We start from the raw sequence: 16,866 nt of genomic DNA, 5'->3' as shown, positions 1-16,866 counted from the left end.
GGGCTCTTCGTTTCTTTCCTCTCTCTCGCGCCCAGGCGACGATCAGGGTATCGTATCTCGTCTCCTCTTGTTCGATAGCTTGATTGCGCTGCATTGCAACAGCATGCTGGCGGTGTAGCTCTGCTCGATCGATTGCTGGTGAGGCGCGCGATTGGGGTATTTCTTACCGGATCTTGGGGCTCCAGCGAGGTATTTTGTTCTTTCCCCCTTGCATGCAGCGATTCTAGGGTCTAAGAGCGATCCTGGATTCCAGAATGGTGGCTCCGGTGGCATCGACGCCTGGTGTTCACTATGCCCCAGAAGACCCAACTCTCCCTCCTCCATGGAAGGCCCTGGTGGACGAAGAGACTGGATATCTCTACTACTGGAACACGCAGTCCAACGAGACGACGTATGTGAAGCCAGTCTCTTCCAGCGGTGCTCCAGGATTTTCCGTGAATGGTTCGGCTTTTCAAGAGAGCTCGATGGCGAATGGTCACGTCAATGGAAGCAATGGTTCTCTGTACGGGAGTAAGGTTGCCGAGCAGCCAAAACTAGCAGCGGTTTCGATGTTTGGAGGACAGTCACAGGTAGCACTTGCTCGTAGATAACTTTCTCTCGGATTTTTCATTGTTTTCTCTTCATGTCAGGTTGTAAATGGAGGCTCAAACGCTGCCTTGGTGCCGGGTGCGCTGGGTGGCTACAAGCGGAATGCTGACAATTTTGACTACAATGATCGGGATGCCTACAAGCGCCCTCGGACTCAAACGACGGCATCACCGTTTGACGTCGATTCTTACAGGAGACAGCACGAGATAACCATCGTGGTATGTCTTTCATTAATACTTGATATTTTGGTGTTGCAAGCTCATAACATCGCCTTGGCCTTTCTGTTTCAGGGAACCAACGTTCCAGCACCGTTCATAACTTTCGAATCGGCAGGTCTTCCGGATGAAGTCTTAAGAGAGGTACGTTTTGTCCTGCTGGTTTTGGTCCTTGCATGCATGCTGTCTTCTTTTCTGGATCTAGTGTATACATACTTTGCTTTTTAGAGGGCTAAAACTTACTATGTCCCTTATCCTTCGCAGATGCGATATTTGCTCCAGAATGGAGCATATGTCGTACGCTGTGCTGCTCTTCATGTGTACCAATGTTCTTTTGCCGGGGTTGGAGGATGACCCTTCGGAAGAAGGGACCAACCAGGCTGACACTGCATTCCTCTCACGCCGGTGCAAACTTAAGTACTGGATTCTGTGACAATATGCGGCATCAGTTAAGATGTTGCCTTACTTTTCTTGTTCTTTAGTTTTTCTGCTTGGGAGTAGTGCAAGTTTGAGAAGCTTTTGGAAACGTACTTATACTGTTCGTTTTTTTAACAGGTTCAACTTGCCGGGTTTACGGCACCTACACCTATACAAGCCCAATCCTGGCCTATAGCTCTGAATGACCGTGACATTGTAGCTATTGCAAAGACGGGGTCTGGAAAAACGCTGGGGTACTTGCTGCCAGCATTTATCCACTTAGAGCGACGAAGGAACAACCCACGATCGGGCCCAACAGTACTCGTTCTGGCCCCAACGCGAGAATTAGCTACTCAAATACACGAGGAGGCTGTCAAGTTCGGGAGGTCCTCCAGGATTACGAGCACGGTAAGAATTGTTGTTATGTGTTTTGTTTATGATCTTTCTTTTATGTTTGCAGTGTGTTTATGGTGGTGCTTCCAAAGGCCCCCAGCTACGCGATATTGAACGGGGATGCGACATTGTTATCGCTACTCCAGGAAGGCTGAACGACTTTTTGGAAATGAGGAGGATCAGTTTGAGGCAGGTCTCCTACCTGGTCCTGGATGAAGCGGATCGCATGCTCGACATGGGATTCGAACCCCAGATTCGCAAAATCGTGAATGAGGTGCCTGTTCAGAGACAAACGCTTATGTACACAGCGACGTGGCCGAAAGAAGTGAGAAAGATTGCTGGCGACTTGCTTATGAATCCCATCCAGGTGAACATTGGAAATACAGACGATCTAGCTGCAAACAAGGCTATCACTCAGGTCTCCATTTTTGTCTTTTGTTTTGTTTTGGTATTTGCGCTAACAATCGGTGCAGTGCGTAGAAGTTGTCTCGCCTCAAGACAAAGCGCGAAAGCTGGAGCTGATTCTTCGGACTCAAGAGCCTGGGTCCAAGATTATCATATTCTGCTCAACAAAGCGAATGTGTGATCAACTAGCTCGCTCACTGCGCAGAGATTTTGGTGCTGTGGCCATTCATGGTGACAAATCACAAGGCGAACGAGACTGGGTCCTTTCGCAGTTCAAAGCTGGAAAATCGCCTGTTCTTGTCGCTACCGATGTCGCAGCAAGAGGGCTAGATATCAAAGATATCAGGTAAGCGAAACAAAACGACACTTGTCTTTTTCTTTCTTTCCCTCTGCTGACTTTTGAGTTCTTTGTATTGCAGAGTTGTCATTAACTACGACTTTCCCACCGGTGTGGAGGACTACGTCCACCGCATTGGTCGGACCGGCCGAGCTGGTGCCACTGGCCTGGCTCACACTTTTTTTGCCGAGCAAGACGGGAAGTACGCTAGGGACTTGATCAAAGTCCTCGAGGGTGCGAACCAGAAAGTCCCACCGGAGCTGAGAGAGATGGCACTTCGAGGCGGTTTTGGAAAGCCTCGCCACAACCGCTGGGAGTCCGGCGGTGGCCGAGGAGGCGGAGGAGCCCCGGCCAACAGCTTCTATGGTAACAGACGAGCAAGCTCTTGGGGTGGTGGCGCGGCTGCTGCTACTGCGCCACTTGCAAGGTTTCCTGTTGCCAGCAACGGCGCTGTCGGCTTCGAGAACGGGGACGTTTACAGGAGGGGCTATGGAGAGAGGATCTCTTCCGGGAAGCGGAGCTACAGCAGGAGCCGGAGCCGGAGTCCCAATGCTCGTCGGAGCCGCGGACGAAGCCGGTCTCCTCCTGGTGGAGCTCACGGGCGATTCCCGGAAGGCTATGGAGTCGCCAACGATGGTGGCTCCGGCTGGTAGGCGAGATCCATCTCTCCCACGATTCGATCGATTTTGTTCGCTCGTTGGTGGTTTCTAGCTAGCAGCAGGGACGCAAACGCAGCGGCTGATTTCTTTTGAGAACCAAAGAGAGTTACGAGAAAACGAGAGAAGAATAAGAGCGCGCTAAAAGTTTTGATTTGAAATTCGAATATTCGGTTGGGATCTCTAGAAAATATCTTGTTTCCTTTTTGCCTTTGCGCCGCTATCCGGGGGTTTAGGGTTTAGGGTTCTTCGCGACGAGGAGGAGGAAGATCAATGTTGGCTCCCAGGCGCGGATTGTGCGCATTCAGCAGCGGTGTGATCCGGAGAATCTCGAGCTACGGCGCGAGCGCTAGGTACGCAGCGGCAGCCCAGAATGCTGCAGCGGTGGAGGAAGCGGCGGCGGGCGTGAGCGAGGAAGAGGGATCTGCCGCCGCTGCTGCTGCTGCTGCTTCGATCGAGGAGGCCAAGCCCAAGAAGAAGAGGGCGCCGCGGAAGAAGGCCGAGAAGGTCGAGGAGGAGTCGCCCAAAAGCGAGGAGGCGAAGAGCCCAAGCAAGAATGAAGAGAAGAAGAAGATCGAGGGGGAGAAAAAGAAGAAGGCTAGTGAGCCCGTGAAGAGCGATGACGCTGCTGCCCCAGCAAAGAAGAGTGGTGATTCCCCGCCGATGCTCAAGACGCTCAAGACGCTCAAGAGCATCATATCCAAATCCAGTGGCGACGTGGAGGTGCTCAAGAAGAAGCTGGCCGAGTACGAGGGGCCCTTCTCGGTGGCGGCGCTGGAGCGCGCCATGGCTGGATCCTCCGCCGAGTTTGCTCTGCCGCTCTTCCGCTGGGCCACAACCCGCCCGGAGTTTTGCGCCGAGAGCAAGGCCGTCCATCGGTTCGTCACGGTTCTTCGGAACGGCGAGAAGCTGGAGGAAGCTCGAGCGTTCATTGCCAACGAGCTCAGTGACCTCCCTGAGGTCCAGAGGATGGCCTACTCGGCGACTTACATCGGCTACATCAACTCCAAGAACAACGAGAAAGCTGACGAGGTCCTGGCCGAGATGACCGAGCGTGGATTCACTCCACACGGCTCGGCTCTCAACCGGCTGCTCCTCATGCGCTGGGACCGAGATGGAGTGGACGGGATGCTGGAGCTCCAGCGCGAGCACACCGCTCGAGGGTGGCTGCTCGACGCCGGAGGATACAACCAGCTGATTAACGGGCTGTGCCGGGCGGACAAGATGGACGAAGCGGTGGCGGAGCTCATGGAGAGCTTGGACAAGGGAGTTGTGCATCACGAAGGGACGTTCCAGGTGCTCATTCACGCTCTCCACTCCAGGGACCGCCTGGACGACGCTCTCAAAGTCGCGGACAAGATGTTCTCGGTGCTGGACGTGAAGACTCGCTGTGCCCCGCTCAAGACTTTCGTCCACAAGCTAGTGGAGAACAAGCGGTACGACGACGCGATGAGAATCTTCGAGCAGCTGATCCGGGCGACGGAGCCGACCGACTTGAAGATCGTGAGCTTGCTGTGCGAGGCTGGGGAGCTGGACCGAGCGGTGGAGGTGGCGGAGCTCATGAGGAAGCACCAAATCAAGTATAACTTGGAGTTTAAGGTGCTGGTGGCGAAGCTTTGCGAGGCACAGAGGGTGGAGGATGCAAGGAAGGTGTTTGATATCATGGTGGAGGCCGGAGTGAGCCCCGACGCGGAGACTTGTACCAATCTGGCGATGTGCTCCGGAAAGGGGGTGAGCAAGGCAGTGGAGAAAGAAGAAGTGGAGAAGGAAGAAGAGAAGGCGGCCGACGAGAGCTTCGACGAGAACGAGAGCGAGAGCGAGAGCAACAAGGCGTGATCGGGATGATGATGTCAAGCGACGCTAAAAGTACGTTCTATTCATTCTGGTATTTTCATTTCAAAGAATTAGCAGTATAGATAGGCAGGCAGGGAGGAGGGGCTAGTCTTTTCTATCGAGAGAGAGAGAGAGTTCCATCGATTTTCCTTAGATGATCAACACGAAAATCTTACACTTCCATTCTGCTGACCAAATAATTTCTTTTGGATTTGGCTAAGGAATTCTGAAGAGGGAAGTCAGGATCTGTGGCAAGAGGTGTTCTCTCGTAGAGATCTCCTGGTCAAAAGTGAAGCTTGGATTCAGAAAGCTTACTGTGATTTTTCAACTAGGAAAAAAGTAAAATTAAACACAGAGATAATTTGCTGATTCAGTAAATATTATCAAACTTGACTAAATATTTCTAGCAAATATATTCACAATGTCATTAGCTCTCCAATGTCTTTGTTTTGAAGCCCAATACCGGAGATATCCACACCTCAATCACAAAGATTGTAACCACAAGGGAATCATAGCTAGTATAGTTATGACAATGAAACAAAGTCACAACCTTGGTCCACAATCCTGTTTTTCCTGAATCATTTACATGTATTGGTGCCATCACTAGTACACAGACCCCCCCTTTCCAGACACCTTATAACATGGTTCGCTTTTCAAACAAAGTGATGGAAGAATCTTAGGCAGGATTCCAGACCATGGCAAACCAATCCTTGTCCTGTGAAAGGATTGCATCCTGTCATGAAAATCTACACCCAAAACATGAGGTATGAGATCCTTCCACGCGACTCTCATGCATTCTCCTGCTCTGGAAATAAAATAACTCAATCAATCACGCGCTCTACTTTTTGGAGGAGCCCAAGCCAAGGTTTTCCAAGGACTAGGCATGATCGAATGCTCTGGCACAGAAGGAAATATTCGTTTGGTTTGGTTTAAAATTAAGCAGATTAACGAAAATCCTTGGAATATACCTTATATTTTCTTAAGTTTTCTACAATTATTAAAAATATTCACGAATCCCAAAACATTTTCAAACCACCCATCCCCATCCTTCCTAATGTTATTAGTTCTCCAAGTCTTTGTTTGGCAGTTGTAAACGGCTAAAAATTCTGAATGCACAATCAAAAATATGTTGTCATAAAGCAGACAAGAAGGTTCTTCAACATAGAGCCATGGATAAGTACGCCATGAGTGACTAGCTTCTTGGACTAAACCTTTAGAATCCAGCCTCAATAAATAACATGTAGAGCTGGTTGCAATTGTCATAAAGAAGGAATTTGCTGTTACCATGATTGTTATCCCAATTAGCATTGATAATTGTATTCAAAACATATTTTTTGTCAAGATCAACCTTGTTCCACAGTCTTGTTTTTCCTGAATCATATGCGTAGATTGACTGCTTTTCTGGCACTAATATACAGATCCAATAATACTTTCCAGATGAGTTCATCCGCATTGCAGTCTCCTTCGAACATGGTTTACTTTCTAAACGAAGTGGGGGGAGAATCTTGGATGCTCCAGTGAGCGGATTCCAGACCATAAAATCCTCTGCTTTCATCCCAAGCAACAACCCACCGCTAGAGTTTAGAACATGATCCATGTTATGTTCCATGGCAACCCAAGCCCTTGCTTCTTGTCCTGCGAAAGGATTGCATCTGTAAAGATGAAACTCTAGACCCAAAACATGAGGTGGACTACGATTCAAGTGGTGTGTGTAGTGAAGAGCTGCGAATCCGGGTGTCTCTATGAGATCCTTCCATTGCTTGCACACGCCTCTCATTCGGGAATATAAAACAGCTGCTGGCAAGCGCTTGAGCACCTCCTCAATTACCGTCCTCACAACCTCATAAACCTTTTTTCCTTAGGTTTAAGGTGTCACTAAGGTTTCCGTACAAACTGACGAAGGTTGGTGGTGTCAAGATTTGTGTTATCATTTTAGGAAGCTTCCTTTGGCATCTTCTCATTTTTCCAAGAGCAGAAGTGGCTGCTTTCATGGCTGATTACTGTCGAGTATGATATGTCCTTCCTTTCTCATGAGGAGAAGAGATTATAACTTAGTTTTATTCTATGTTTCTTAGCCGCTAGGCACCCTTCTGTCTTGGTAAATTTCTTTTTCTGATAGTTTACTCTTTTACTTGAATGGACAAGGCACTGCGGTGCGTGGACAGGCGGGTGAAGATCACACGTCTCTATCAGAGGTGCTTCGCCTTTCCCTCAGTTGTAACCACCGATTGTTTGGCAGAGATGAAGTCGTTATTCGCTGCCAAAGAGACGACAGCAATCTGTCCTTGCTGATTTCCACGTGAGTGTTTTTCTGAGTTATGAACGTCCAACACCAATGTTTCCCGGAAATGCATATTTTTCTTGAATCTCTTTTCTCGATCGAGCTGAGAACAATGTGTTTTACTCGCTTTTCTTTGTTCTAGCGATTCATTCGACTTCGTTCTTTAAATAGGAGCACTGGATGCTATTCTTGGACATGCGGATGACCCGGGAGGTGCTTTTCCTTTCCTTTTTAGTTTCTCTTTCGTTCTTCTTTTTAAGGTTTAAGTATGCTTGCATCACTTACTGGTGTTCCTTTTATCAAAGATCACGTACCTTCTTCTGTTTTATAACAGGACTCCTATTACCAACGTTTCGACATGGTTGGCAAGTAGCTATCTACCAGGTGCCAAATACTCATGCCTGGTAACATGGACCACACTCATCTCAAACGTTGACTTCAAACATCAGAACGTCCTGTAGCAAAAGTTGAGGCCCGAGGAAACAAAACCTTCAAAAGAAACAAATCTCAATCTTGCCCGTCCTAGCAATATGATCTGTAACTATACTCCACCTGCCACGAAGGAGATCTTCAATGCCCGTTGGATTGAGGCCGGCAAATTTTACCGCTTGCAAACTCGGATGAAGCTCTCTTCCGCTTTCGGATGTAGTCATCATCCTCAGCATTGATTTGTAGTAAAAGCAATGAAAAAATGAGAGAGACGAGAAGACCAGCAAAAAGGGTAACGATCCAAGAGAGCTCTAGCTGCAAGTGAAGAACTTCATTTCATGCGTCCAAGAGCGCCTGTTGCATTCACTGCGACAATAGTGTCCTACATTCTATTGGAGACCAAACACATTGGTACTTACTAAGAAAGAGAGTGAAGCAAAATCTCTCAAAAGAAATGCTATTGCTCATCTCACACCGCAAAACTTTTGGAGATGAATTCGTAAAGCATCCACCACGAGCGCAACAGCCATCATTCTCTCGCTCTCAACAGCCCTAGCCCAGCCTTGTATTAGCTGTTGCAAAATCGAACTTTTGGCCCGCTCTTTGCTTGGAAATCAGCCATTGCGTTAGCGTCCCTGCTGCTAGCTAGAAATCACCGACAAGCAAACACAATCGATCGAATGATCTCGCCTAGCCACCATCGTTGGCGACTCCATAGTCATTAGGGAATCACCCATGAGCTAGGAGACTGGCTTCGTCCGCGGCTCCGCTTAGCATTGGAACTCCCGCTCCGGCCCCTGCTGTGCTACGCTTCCCGGAAGAGATCCTCTCTCTATAGCCCCTCCTGTAACGTCCCCATTCTCGAAGCCGATAGCACTGTTGTTGGTAACAGGAAACCTTGCGAGTGGTGAAGCCGCTTGATGGTGAGTGGGAGTGTTAGAGGTAAAGATGATGTGGCATGTAGTTATGCCCACCTGGCAGTAGTTCCATGTATATGTACCATCCATATACAGTTGAATACACAGAAAGCCCTCCTCGTGCGCGTCTCTCCGCTGCTAACACATTAGTGTACTTCCAAGCTTTGGTTGCAAGCTTAGATCTTAAAAAACACCACCATTAGAACATTGCATTCACTGTCAGAATAGTGTCTTTCCTTCTTCTGAAGACCCCCACCAACTGCATTTGTCAGCTTGTACAAAAACTTCCAGTTGTCCAGCCACAAGGGCAAGTTCCAAAGCGGTTCATAGAAGACTTATAGTTCCTGCCCTTAAAAAAAGCAATGATAAATGAGAGAGATAATAAAAAAAGCAGAATTTCATGACCATCAGAATGTTGTATTCACTACAAGGATAATGTCCTCCCTTCTTCATGTAGAAGAACATATTAGTACCTAAACAAATAGAGTGAAGTAAACTCTCTCAAAGAATTCCTATGCTAACTGTTGCTCTAAAATATATATATACACCAGGGAACCTAAATCCAAGCCATTGATTGAGTTATTAAGGACCCTTGGCCTAGATGCCATTTGCTCCAAAAACCTTCTAAAACATTTTAGCAAGCAGATATTACGGAATGTGCTGTACATTGAAATGTTCGACCAGCCTCCAGTTCCACAGCCTTGTAATCTTTGGCCAAGTAGGATCATTCTCGTCTACAGATGCCGCGACTTGTGTGCCAAATCGCTGGAAGGACGTTCCTTTCGGTGGAATCTCCCAACCACGCCAGTTGTTGGTCCCCTTGTGGAGTCTTTGCATACAAGCAAAAGGCATTTTAGAGCACAGGGCCAGCATACCGCTGATAGCCTTCTCATAGAGCACTATAGCTCAATCGGTACCATCTTGTACATTTCTAAGCGATCCGCGGGATTCCTTGACGTGGTACAAACGCCTTGAGTGTCCATGTTACCAGTGCCAAAATCCTATGGTATTGAAAGACATGTGAAAACCTTCAAAACCTTTACTACCACCAGACTTACATGTCCTTCTCCTTGAGATTTTTCGGTTCGCCCTTGAAAGCAACAACGCACGCTTAAAAATCTAGAAATACAAATTACCAACACATGCTTGGATAAACTCGATCCGATCCCCACGAAGAAATCTCATACGGGAGGAGAATTTGCGAGCTTGTTCACCTTGACTTGGAGCTCTGTGGCCCGCACCCTCTGTAGCATACATGAGCCAAGTATCTGGGTGATGCAATCATACTTTCCCAAAAGCCTTAACACTCTTTTGACCTGTTCAAAAAAACTGTCACTCTCGAGAAAAGAACGAAGAACGAAATGGAAAGGAAAAGAAAGCGCACCTCTGATAGAACACGTTTCCCGGACGTGTGACCTTCATCCGCCTGTCCATGCACAGCATCCAGTGCTCCTTTGTCAAGAACGAAGTCGATCGAATCATTCGAGAACTAGAAAGCGAATTGATCGAGAAGAAAATAGCTTCACCTGCATTTTCGTCGCGTGGCTGCTTCAATGTTCCTCCCAGTTCGAGCTTTTCAAAGTCGCAAAACCTCTCCTGAAAATATTTTCCTTCTCTATCGCAGCGATACTTTGCTGGAAACATTGATGTTGATAAGAACTCAGAAAAACACTCACATGAAATCGGCCATGAGATCATGGACAGATCCCCGTCGTCTCTTTCATAACAGATAGAAAATGTTCCCTGGACGTGTGATCTTCATCCGCCTGTCGTCCAGTGCCTAGAGAAACTTACAAAAACGAATTTCTATATTACAAAAACGATCAATCACTTCTCTCATTCTTGAGAAAGGTAGCACATATCACACTCCACAGTAGATGCTGGGAAGTTGGCCATCAAATCCGCTACTTTCTGCGTCACCTGCTCACGAAGATGCTGAAGGAACTCTGGCTCAGATCATGACCTCACCAGGATGTAAAAATTGGAAAAAACTTGGAGCATTTTTGTTCTTCAACTGAGAAGATGATGTCGAAGCATGGGATGATATACTTCAAAACCGACTGGTGTTTCTACAGAAGCTCCACACGAGGCGAAGAGTGACAAAGCCAGGCAGAACTTCACCAAACAGCTTGACGAGGCTTTCTTCAGGCTTCCAGGGGAGTAAAGGGTATCGCGTTGTCACGGGTGAGTAACTAATATGCTTTTCAGTTTTATGTCAAGTATGAATTCTGATCATCTAGAAATATATGGACGAATATACTGCACTTCGCACGTTGGATCCAAAGTGTGCTGTGGAACAGGTCCTTTGCTTTCTATGGAATTTCTTTTTAAACTTTCGCTTTTTTCTGTGCACCAGGTACCCGTGAATGTTTCAGAGCGACCGTGTGCGATGGTGGCCAATCTATAGGGAGCACGATGATGAATGCGTTGGAAAATTGCAGCTGTTTATCAGTACATCATGGGAACTTGCCCTGAGAAAGGTTACTAAATTTTGCTGTTTTTCTTCACCTTTCATATTTGCGTTTATCTCTTTCAGTGGGGGAGACTGTCGCGTTTTGGAGGTTGGTACGAAAGTGCACCATTTTGGACGGCGAAGACTACCATTGTATGGGTCCTGGCAATGGAGTTTACTGTATTACGGTGTTTCAGTCATTTATACCAAACTCGGTACGCTTTCGATTTCACAATGGAGTCTTTCAGGTACCTTGCATTTGGGAAGATTGCCTACCATTGATTATGAGCTGTTGATTCTTATAATCACTGCCAGGGATGAGAGTGAGCCTAAACGACAGGAGGTAAGCCGCAACAGAAATGAGTACTTAAGATTATGGCTCGCTAGAAACGGATTTTTGCAGGTGTTGAAGAGCAACTTTCCCAGCTTCTGGCTTTTGTTTTTGAGAATTATCTTGACGAGGCATCGCCTCCCTGTTATTTCTTTCAGCCGCCATCTGGTGTCACTGCACCGAAGTTCTTGCCTGGAAGTAATTCCGAACCGCTGCTTGTGCCTGTCGAGAGTATGTCGTTCAAGATGATTTTCTTTCTCTCACGTGGCTTCTGATTAGACTCCTGCGAGGAAAAGATGCAAGCGACTCATGGCGGAAACTGATGGCTTTGTTGCGACTACAAGTGACGGGTTTTTGGTGGATCAACGCATGCCTTTAAATGAAAAATCTCAGAGATTCCTACAGACGTGGAAATCCACAACCAACATGTACTTCCGAGGTACTCTACTCTGAACTTCCGTTGTAGCAGCCTCAAGCTGTTGTTTGCAGCTCGCTAGCATCTATAATGTGAAGGTTTGCAATCGGCTCCCCTTGTCGTAAAGTAAGAAGCAGGACTTTTGTATTTAAGGAATATTGCGGAGGTAAAGCCTTTTTCACGTCGAAGAAAATTATTGGAAGTTTGCAAGTTAAGCACTTCTGCTTATCTGACAAATTCCTCCAGGACACAGTACTGCGCCTTTTGTGGAAGAGGTTATGACAGAATGACAGAAACATTTGGCGAGGATGACGTGATTATCAGCTCCTGGCCAGGGTACACATTTGTTCTAGTGAATGTAAGGGTGACCAGATTATTATCGATTCTCAATGTTTTTCTAACATATAGGCGGTGGCTTATGCCGTCTTAACAGCATTGGAGACGCACTACACAGATGTCCTGGTGCCAAAGTGATGGTACCAAAGGTCACTTTGTAGAAGCTAGCAAGGCAAAGGTCTCTGACACTATATAGTGTGCCTAACTAATCAGGTAAGTAGTTTAGATCGCAGTCGCGTATTCGCTGGCTCGATCCTAATGACTATGAAAACTTCAACAACTCGGAGTTGTTCTCAACACTACATTGCGTCCAAAGCTATTGATGCAGATGAAAGCAATGCCTTCCTATTGACGGTGCAAGATGCGGCTTAACGAAGTGACGGTTGCATCGCGAAAAAAGGACACTCCAGGCAATTGTGGAAAAGCTAGCAGATATTGTAAGAGGTTTCGTTACTTTCTTTTTTGACATCAGGCGCGGCTCCATCCGAGCAAAGCATTTTGGAAGATACAACAGAAGTCGCTGGAGAACCCGACATGCGAAAACGCATGCAACATCTGAACACTCAGGTTTTCTTGAAACAATCTCACATCTTCACGAAGTGTTTACTACTCGAGTCTTCATTGCCGATTCTCGAGGTTACTGGGATCGGATGGCAAAGGTATTCAGGAGCTTCATTTTCTGGAGAAGGAAGAACAGGTTGTGGTACAATCTTTCTCATGAACAGAATTCCCTTGCAACTGCTACATCTCATCCAAAACCTTTACAAAGCAAAGAAAGGAAGGAACGCTTCGAAAAAAATTAGAACAGCAAAGCACGAGGATTCCACAATCTGTGATGATGCTCGCCAAAGACGTAGGTAACGGGCTCGATTCATCCAGCTACTTGTTTTGACGCTACTAACTAGTGTTGCTACTGCCTCTTTGTGAGAAGTGTGGAGTGTTGCCTTAACTGGAATACTGCTCTGTTTGGTAATTTTTTGGTTTCGCAAACTTTCATTGCTCGGTTTTTGTGATTAAGGATGGTATCTACGAGCATATGGGAAACGGTTGACAGATGGATCTACGCGGAAAACGTCTTGGAGTTGATGGGAATGGCTTACTTGCACGAGAATGCATGGAGATTCACCTCAACTTGAAGCTTCATTCGTTTCCAAGCGCACAGGATCGTGTCAGCTAAAACCGGTCTAGAGAGCTATCGGCTACTTGACACTTCCATTACCGAGAAGTGTGACGTTTACAGCTGGGAAAAGAAGCTCCAACACCGACAAGTTTATCTTCCTGGATCATGGACGAAGGACACGAGCGAGTCTAAAGTTCATCGGAGTGTAAGTTTGCTTTCCAGTGCCTACAGGAAGTCCCGAGAACAGCGCTTTCTTCTGGTTCAATCGCCACTGGAGAACGTACCTTGAATAAAAGAAAACACCCGTCTACCAAGATAAGTCCAAGACCGTGGCTCTCAAAGATGGCCGTGACCACAGGATATAACTCTGCAAGGCCTTCTTTGCGAGCTCGTGATCCAGACGCGGTCGTTGTTTTCAGCATTCTAATGCACCCTTTCCTGGGTTCTCTCCCCTTTTCCCTTGTTTTAAAGCAAGAAAGGTCAAACCCTATCGCCGTTTAGGCTAGGTCAAGGTAAGGGTAGTCATGGATTGGATCCCAGTTGAGGAGGTGCTCAAGCGCTTGCCAGCAGTTGCTTTGTGGCGCGCGAGAGCCGTGTGCAAGAAATGGAAGGATCTCATAGAGACACCGGGATTTGCTGCTCTTCACTACACACAACACTTGAATCGTAGTCCTCCTCATGTTTTGGGTCAAGATCTGGATAGTGAAGGGCCTCTTTTCAGATGCAATCCCTTTGCGGGGCAAGAAGCAAGTGATTGGGTTCTCATGGAGCATAACATGGATCGTGTTTTGAACTCTAGCGGTGGTTTGATACTTGGGATGAGAGGAAAAGATTTTGTGGTCTGGAATCCTCTCACTGGAGCATCTAAGATGCTCCCACCACTTTATTTGGATGGTGAACTATGTTCTAAAGAGACTGCAATGGGGATAGACTTATCTGGAGAGCGTTATTGGGCCTGTGTACTTAGGGACATGGAGCAGGGAGTCATGATTTATATATATGATTCAGGAAAAACAGGATTGTGGAACAAAGTTTTGGTGCCTAGTGAAACATTATTCGATACAATTATCAAGGATAACAAGTTATATATATATTGCATAGGATTTTCAGGGGATGTTGAGGTGTGGCGCCTCAATTTATGTGATAGCAACTTATCTAATCTTGTGACAACACGGGCACAGGACCATCGTGGCTATCGTATGACAGATGAATATTTTTACTTTGATACCCTTGTAGTAACAGCAAAATCTTTATTTGTGACAACTTCAACCAAGTTTACATGTTACTTATTGAAGCTGGATTCTACAGGTTTTGTTGAAGAAACTACTCATCAATGGAACAATATTGTGGAACCTGTATGTATGGCTTATAACAACATACTTCTGATTGCACATCCAGATTTTTTGGCTTTGTACAACTACCAAACAAAAACATGGAGAAGAAATGATATTCAAAGGGTTTGTAGTGGGTTTCAAAAAATATTTGGGTTTGTGCTAGGATTATGCCATGTTTGATTTCGGCATGATTTTCAAGAATTTAAATCCATTCTAGTTTGGAAGTTTTTGGTTAAGCAAACGACATTCAGGAGAATAATTGTCTCTGGCTCGGAGATGGTGCATGTAGACAGCTTTCCAAGTGAAAAAGCAAATGCAATCTAGAAAGAATAATTGTCCTTGGCTTGATCCTTCGTTTTTCTCGAAGGACCAAACTGTTCCCAGTCGCAACATATCACTGCGATAGAGAAGGAAATGCTTTGAGAAGACAAACATAGTTTCGCGACTTTGAAAAGCTTCAACCCTCTCGGAGATCTGTTCGTGAAAGTTCCCGACGCCAAGATTGGACAGCCATTGCTTTCCGGGCGGTCGGCGCTGTTGGTCACATCCTGACGCCACGAGCCTTCGCGGCGTGCGGGCGCGTGCTCTATCAGCGGGCAGAGGCCCCGGTAGCGGTGGCCACCTCCGGCCGGGGCGTAAGGACACTCCACACCGGGGGCGTGCTATTGTTTTGAAAGCCCCTAAGGCTTTGCGACAGACCAAGGCTCACGAGAGCGAGGAAGGAATGGCAAGTGTCGAAAGTTTTTCATCTCTGGCGCTGCACCTTGGCGCTCCAGCAAGAGCTGATTTTGATTCATCTATCGAATGCGAGCTTGGCAAAGTGAAGCTCACGAGGCCGGAGGAACCGAAACCTTCAAAAAGAAAAAAGCTCAATCTCATAATTGCTAAGGAAACCCCAGGGCGCCCACCAATCACAGCTTGATTTTCAAGGGCCTGCGCTGGAGGATGTGGCAAGCAGTTTGTTATTTTTTCCAGAGCAGGCACAATGTAAAGCACCTGTGCTCCCGAAGAAGAGCACGGGACTTGGTGGATGCAGTAAGTTCTTCTCTCTCATTTTTTCTTGGATCTTTGAATATTTGACACAGGTTTTGCCACATCCAGATGTCAAAGAGGCCGCTTGCGATACATGGGAGCTAAGATTTACAATCAAGATGGCCCTCACAGGCTCCGCAGAGTTATTCAGAAATTCTTTGAGTTTTATCTTCTATCTAACTGGAGGAACGTCACAGGTGATAAAGTCCAATCTATCTGTCGCAGAGGATGGTACTCCCTCGGCTTTGTTTCTCATACCTTTGCTTTATTCTTTTGTCTAGGGATTATCCAGTGCTGGTTTTTTCTCTCGAAAGTTGACAAACTTGTTTCCTTTTGCAATGGATCCAATCACGAAAAGAATTTTAGTCGATCACGATCTTTGGCTCATTTGAACTTGTGCATGAATGAACTTGAAGTGGTCGTATCTGTGTTTTATTCTCTAGATGAGTCGAAATCTAAATCCCAAACTTTATCTCTAAGAGCAACAAGCTGAACGCATGCCACGAATGCGAGCCTTTGTGCGTTTCGTGGTCTTTTCGGGTACCATCACATTTTTGGGTAAGCAGAAAAAATTCCTTGCTCAAATGTTTTGTCAGTCTAGGAAATCTATTCAAGATAAAAGTACAAATGCTTCGCCCGGATGACAAAGGATGCCTATCTTTCCCCAGGTAAACTCCTCATACAAGTGCTCATCACCTCATCTCCCTTTTGATTTTTCCTGGAGATGCTCCACACTGCTGATTGATAGAGAACTCAGGCCTTGGGCAGAGCTCCTTGACGAGAAAGGAAGTCTTGTTATCTGTAACGCGCTCTGCTCTGCCTAACACTTTCTATCTCGACTTCCAGGCAAGTCAAACAGGGAATCTCTCTCTCACTATCTTTTTTATCAGTCTCCTCCATTTTCATTTTCATAGATTGACAAGACCAGCCACACAGCAAAGACTTTTTCATAGACAAACATGATCAGAGCGAACATGTTGTCTGAGTAACCCAGCTCAATCAACTCTAGAAGCCAGAATGTTGTTCGGCTTCATCATCCTCCGTCTGGTAGAGGAGGTTTGATCCCCTCGGAGACCAGATTTTGCCGATTCGGCGTAAACAGCGAGTCGTCTGTCAGCACGAAACTAGGTGGTAGGAAATCAAAGAGACTGCGGAGCAAAAGGAAGTACAAGGAAGTAAAATGCTCGAAAGCGAATTGGCTAGTGATGAAATAAGAATGCCCAGGGAAGCTATCAGAATGCCGTGGTCCAAGCACACATATATGACAATCAGCATAAACACATCACCAAGCAGAACTGGGAAACCCGGAAAAGAATTATCGGAAATAAACACCAAGTAAACATTCAATGCAAACGTTGAGCACAAAGTAGATCAG

General features: G+C 46.5%; 2 protein-coding genes across 2 annotated transcripts; both read left to right on the top strand.

Moving 5' to 3' along the window:
• The first annotated feature begins 6 nt into the window (after positions 1-6).
• Positions 7-3,191, top strand: LOC112349302 (ATP-dependent RNA helicase-like protein DB10). The gene is made up of 9 exons (XM_024683532.1): positions 7-47; positions 103-189; positions 254-569; positions 630-806; positions 879-947; positions 1,359-1,628; positions 1,681-2,031; positions 2,087-2,364; positions 2,438-3,191. The coding sequence occupies exons 3-9, from the start codon at positions 255-257 to the stop codon at positions 3,006-3,008; spliced, it is 2,031 nt and encodes a 676-aa protein (XP_024539300.1). The 5' UTR covers positions 7-47; positions 103-189; position 254; the 3' UTR covers positions 3,009-3,191.
• A 93-nt stretch (positions 3,192-3,284) lies between these two features.
• LOC112349252 (pentatricopeptide repeat-containing protein At5g16420, mitochondrial-like) lies at positions 3,285-4,847 on the top strand. The gene has a single exon (XM_024683318.1). It carries the CDS (start codon positions 3,285-3,287, stop codon positions 4,845-4,847), a length of 1,563 nt encoding a protein of 520 aa, XP_024539086.1.
• The last annotated feature ends 12,019 nt before the right edge of the window (positions 4,848-16,866 follow it).

Source organism: Selaginella moellendorffii, unplaced genomic scaffold (assembly GCF_000143415.4).
Source record: "Selaginella moellendorffii unplaced genomic scaffold, v1.0 SELMOscaffold_37, whole genome shotgun sequence".
In the NCBI taxonomy this organism is placed as follows: Eukaryota; Viridiplantae; Streptophyta; class Lycopodiopsida; order Selaginellales; family Selaginellaceae; genus Selaginella; species Selaginella moellendorffii.
The sequence above is the reverse complement of the archived record's forward strand: the minus strand, read 5'-3'. Positions and strand labels throughout refer to the sequence as shown.

What these genes read in the sequence shown, in the direction of transcription:
- LOC112349252 (XM_024683318.1), top strand. Translation starts at nt 3,285, where the DNA reads ATGTTGGCTCCCAGGCGCGGATTGTGCGCATTCAGCAGCGGTGTGATC.
- LOC112349302 (XM_024683532.1), top strand. Translation starts at nt 255, where the DNA reads ATGGTGGCTCCGGTGGCATCGACGCCTGGTGTTCACTATGCCCCAGAA. An exon ending in AGCACGAGATAACCATCGTG is followed by an intron (nt 807 to 878) that starts GTATGTCTTTCA and finishes TTTCTGTTTCAG; the next exon opens with GGAACCAACGTTCCAGCACC. An exon ending in CCTCCAGGATTACGAGCACG is followed by an intron (nt 1,629 to 1,680) that starts GTAAGAATTGTT and finishes TTATGTTTGCAG; the next exon opens with TGTGTTTATGGTGGTGCTTC.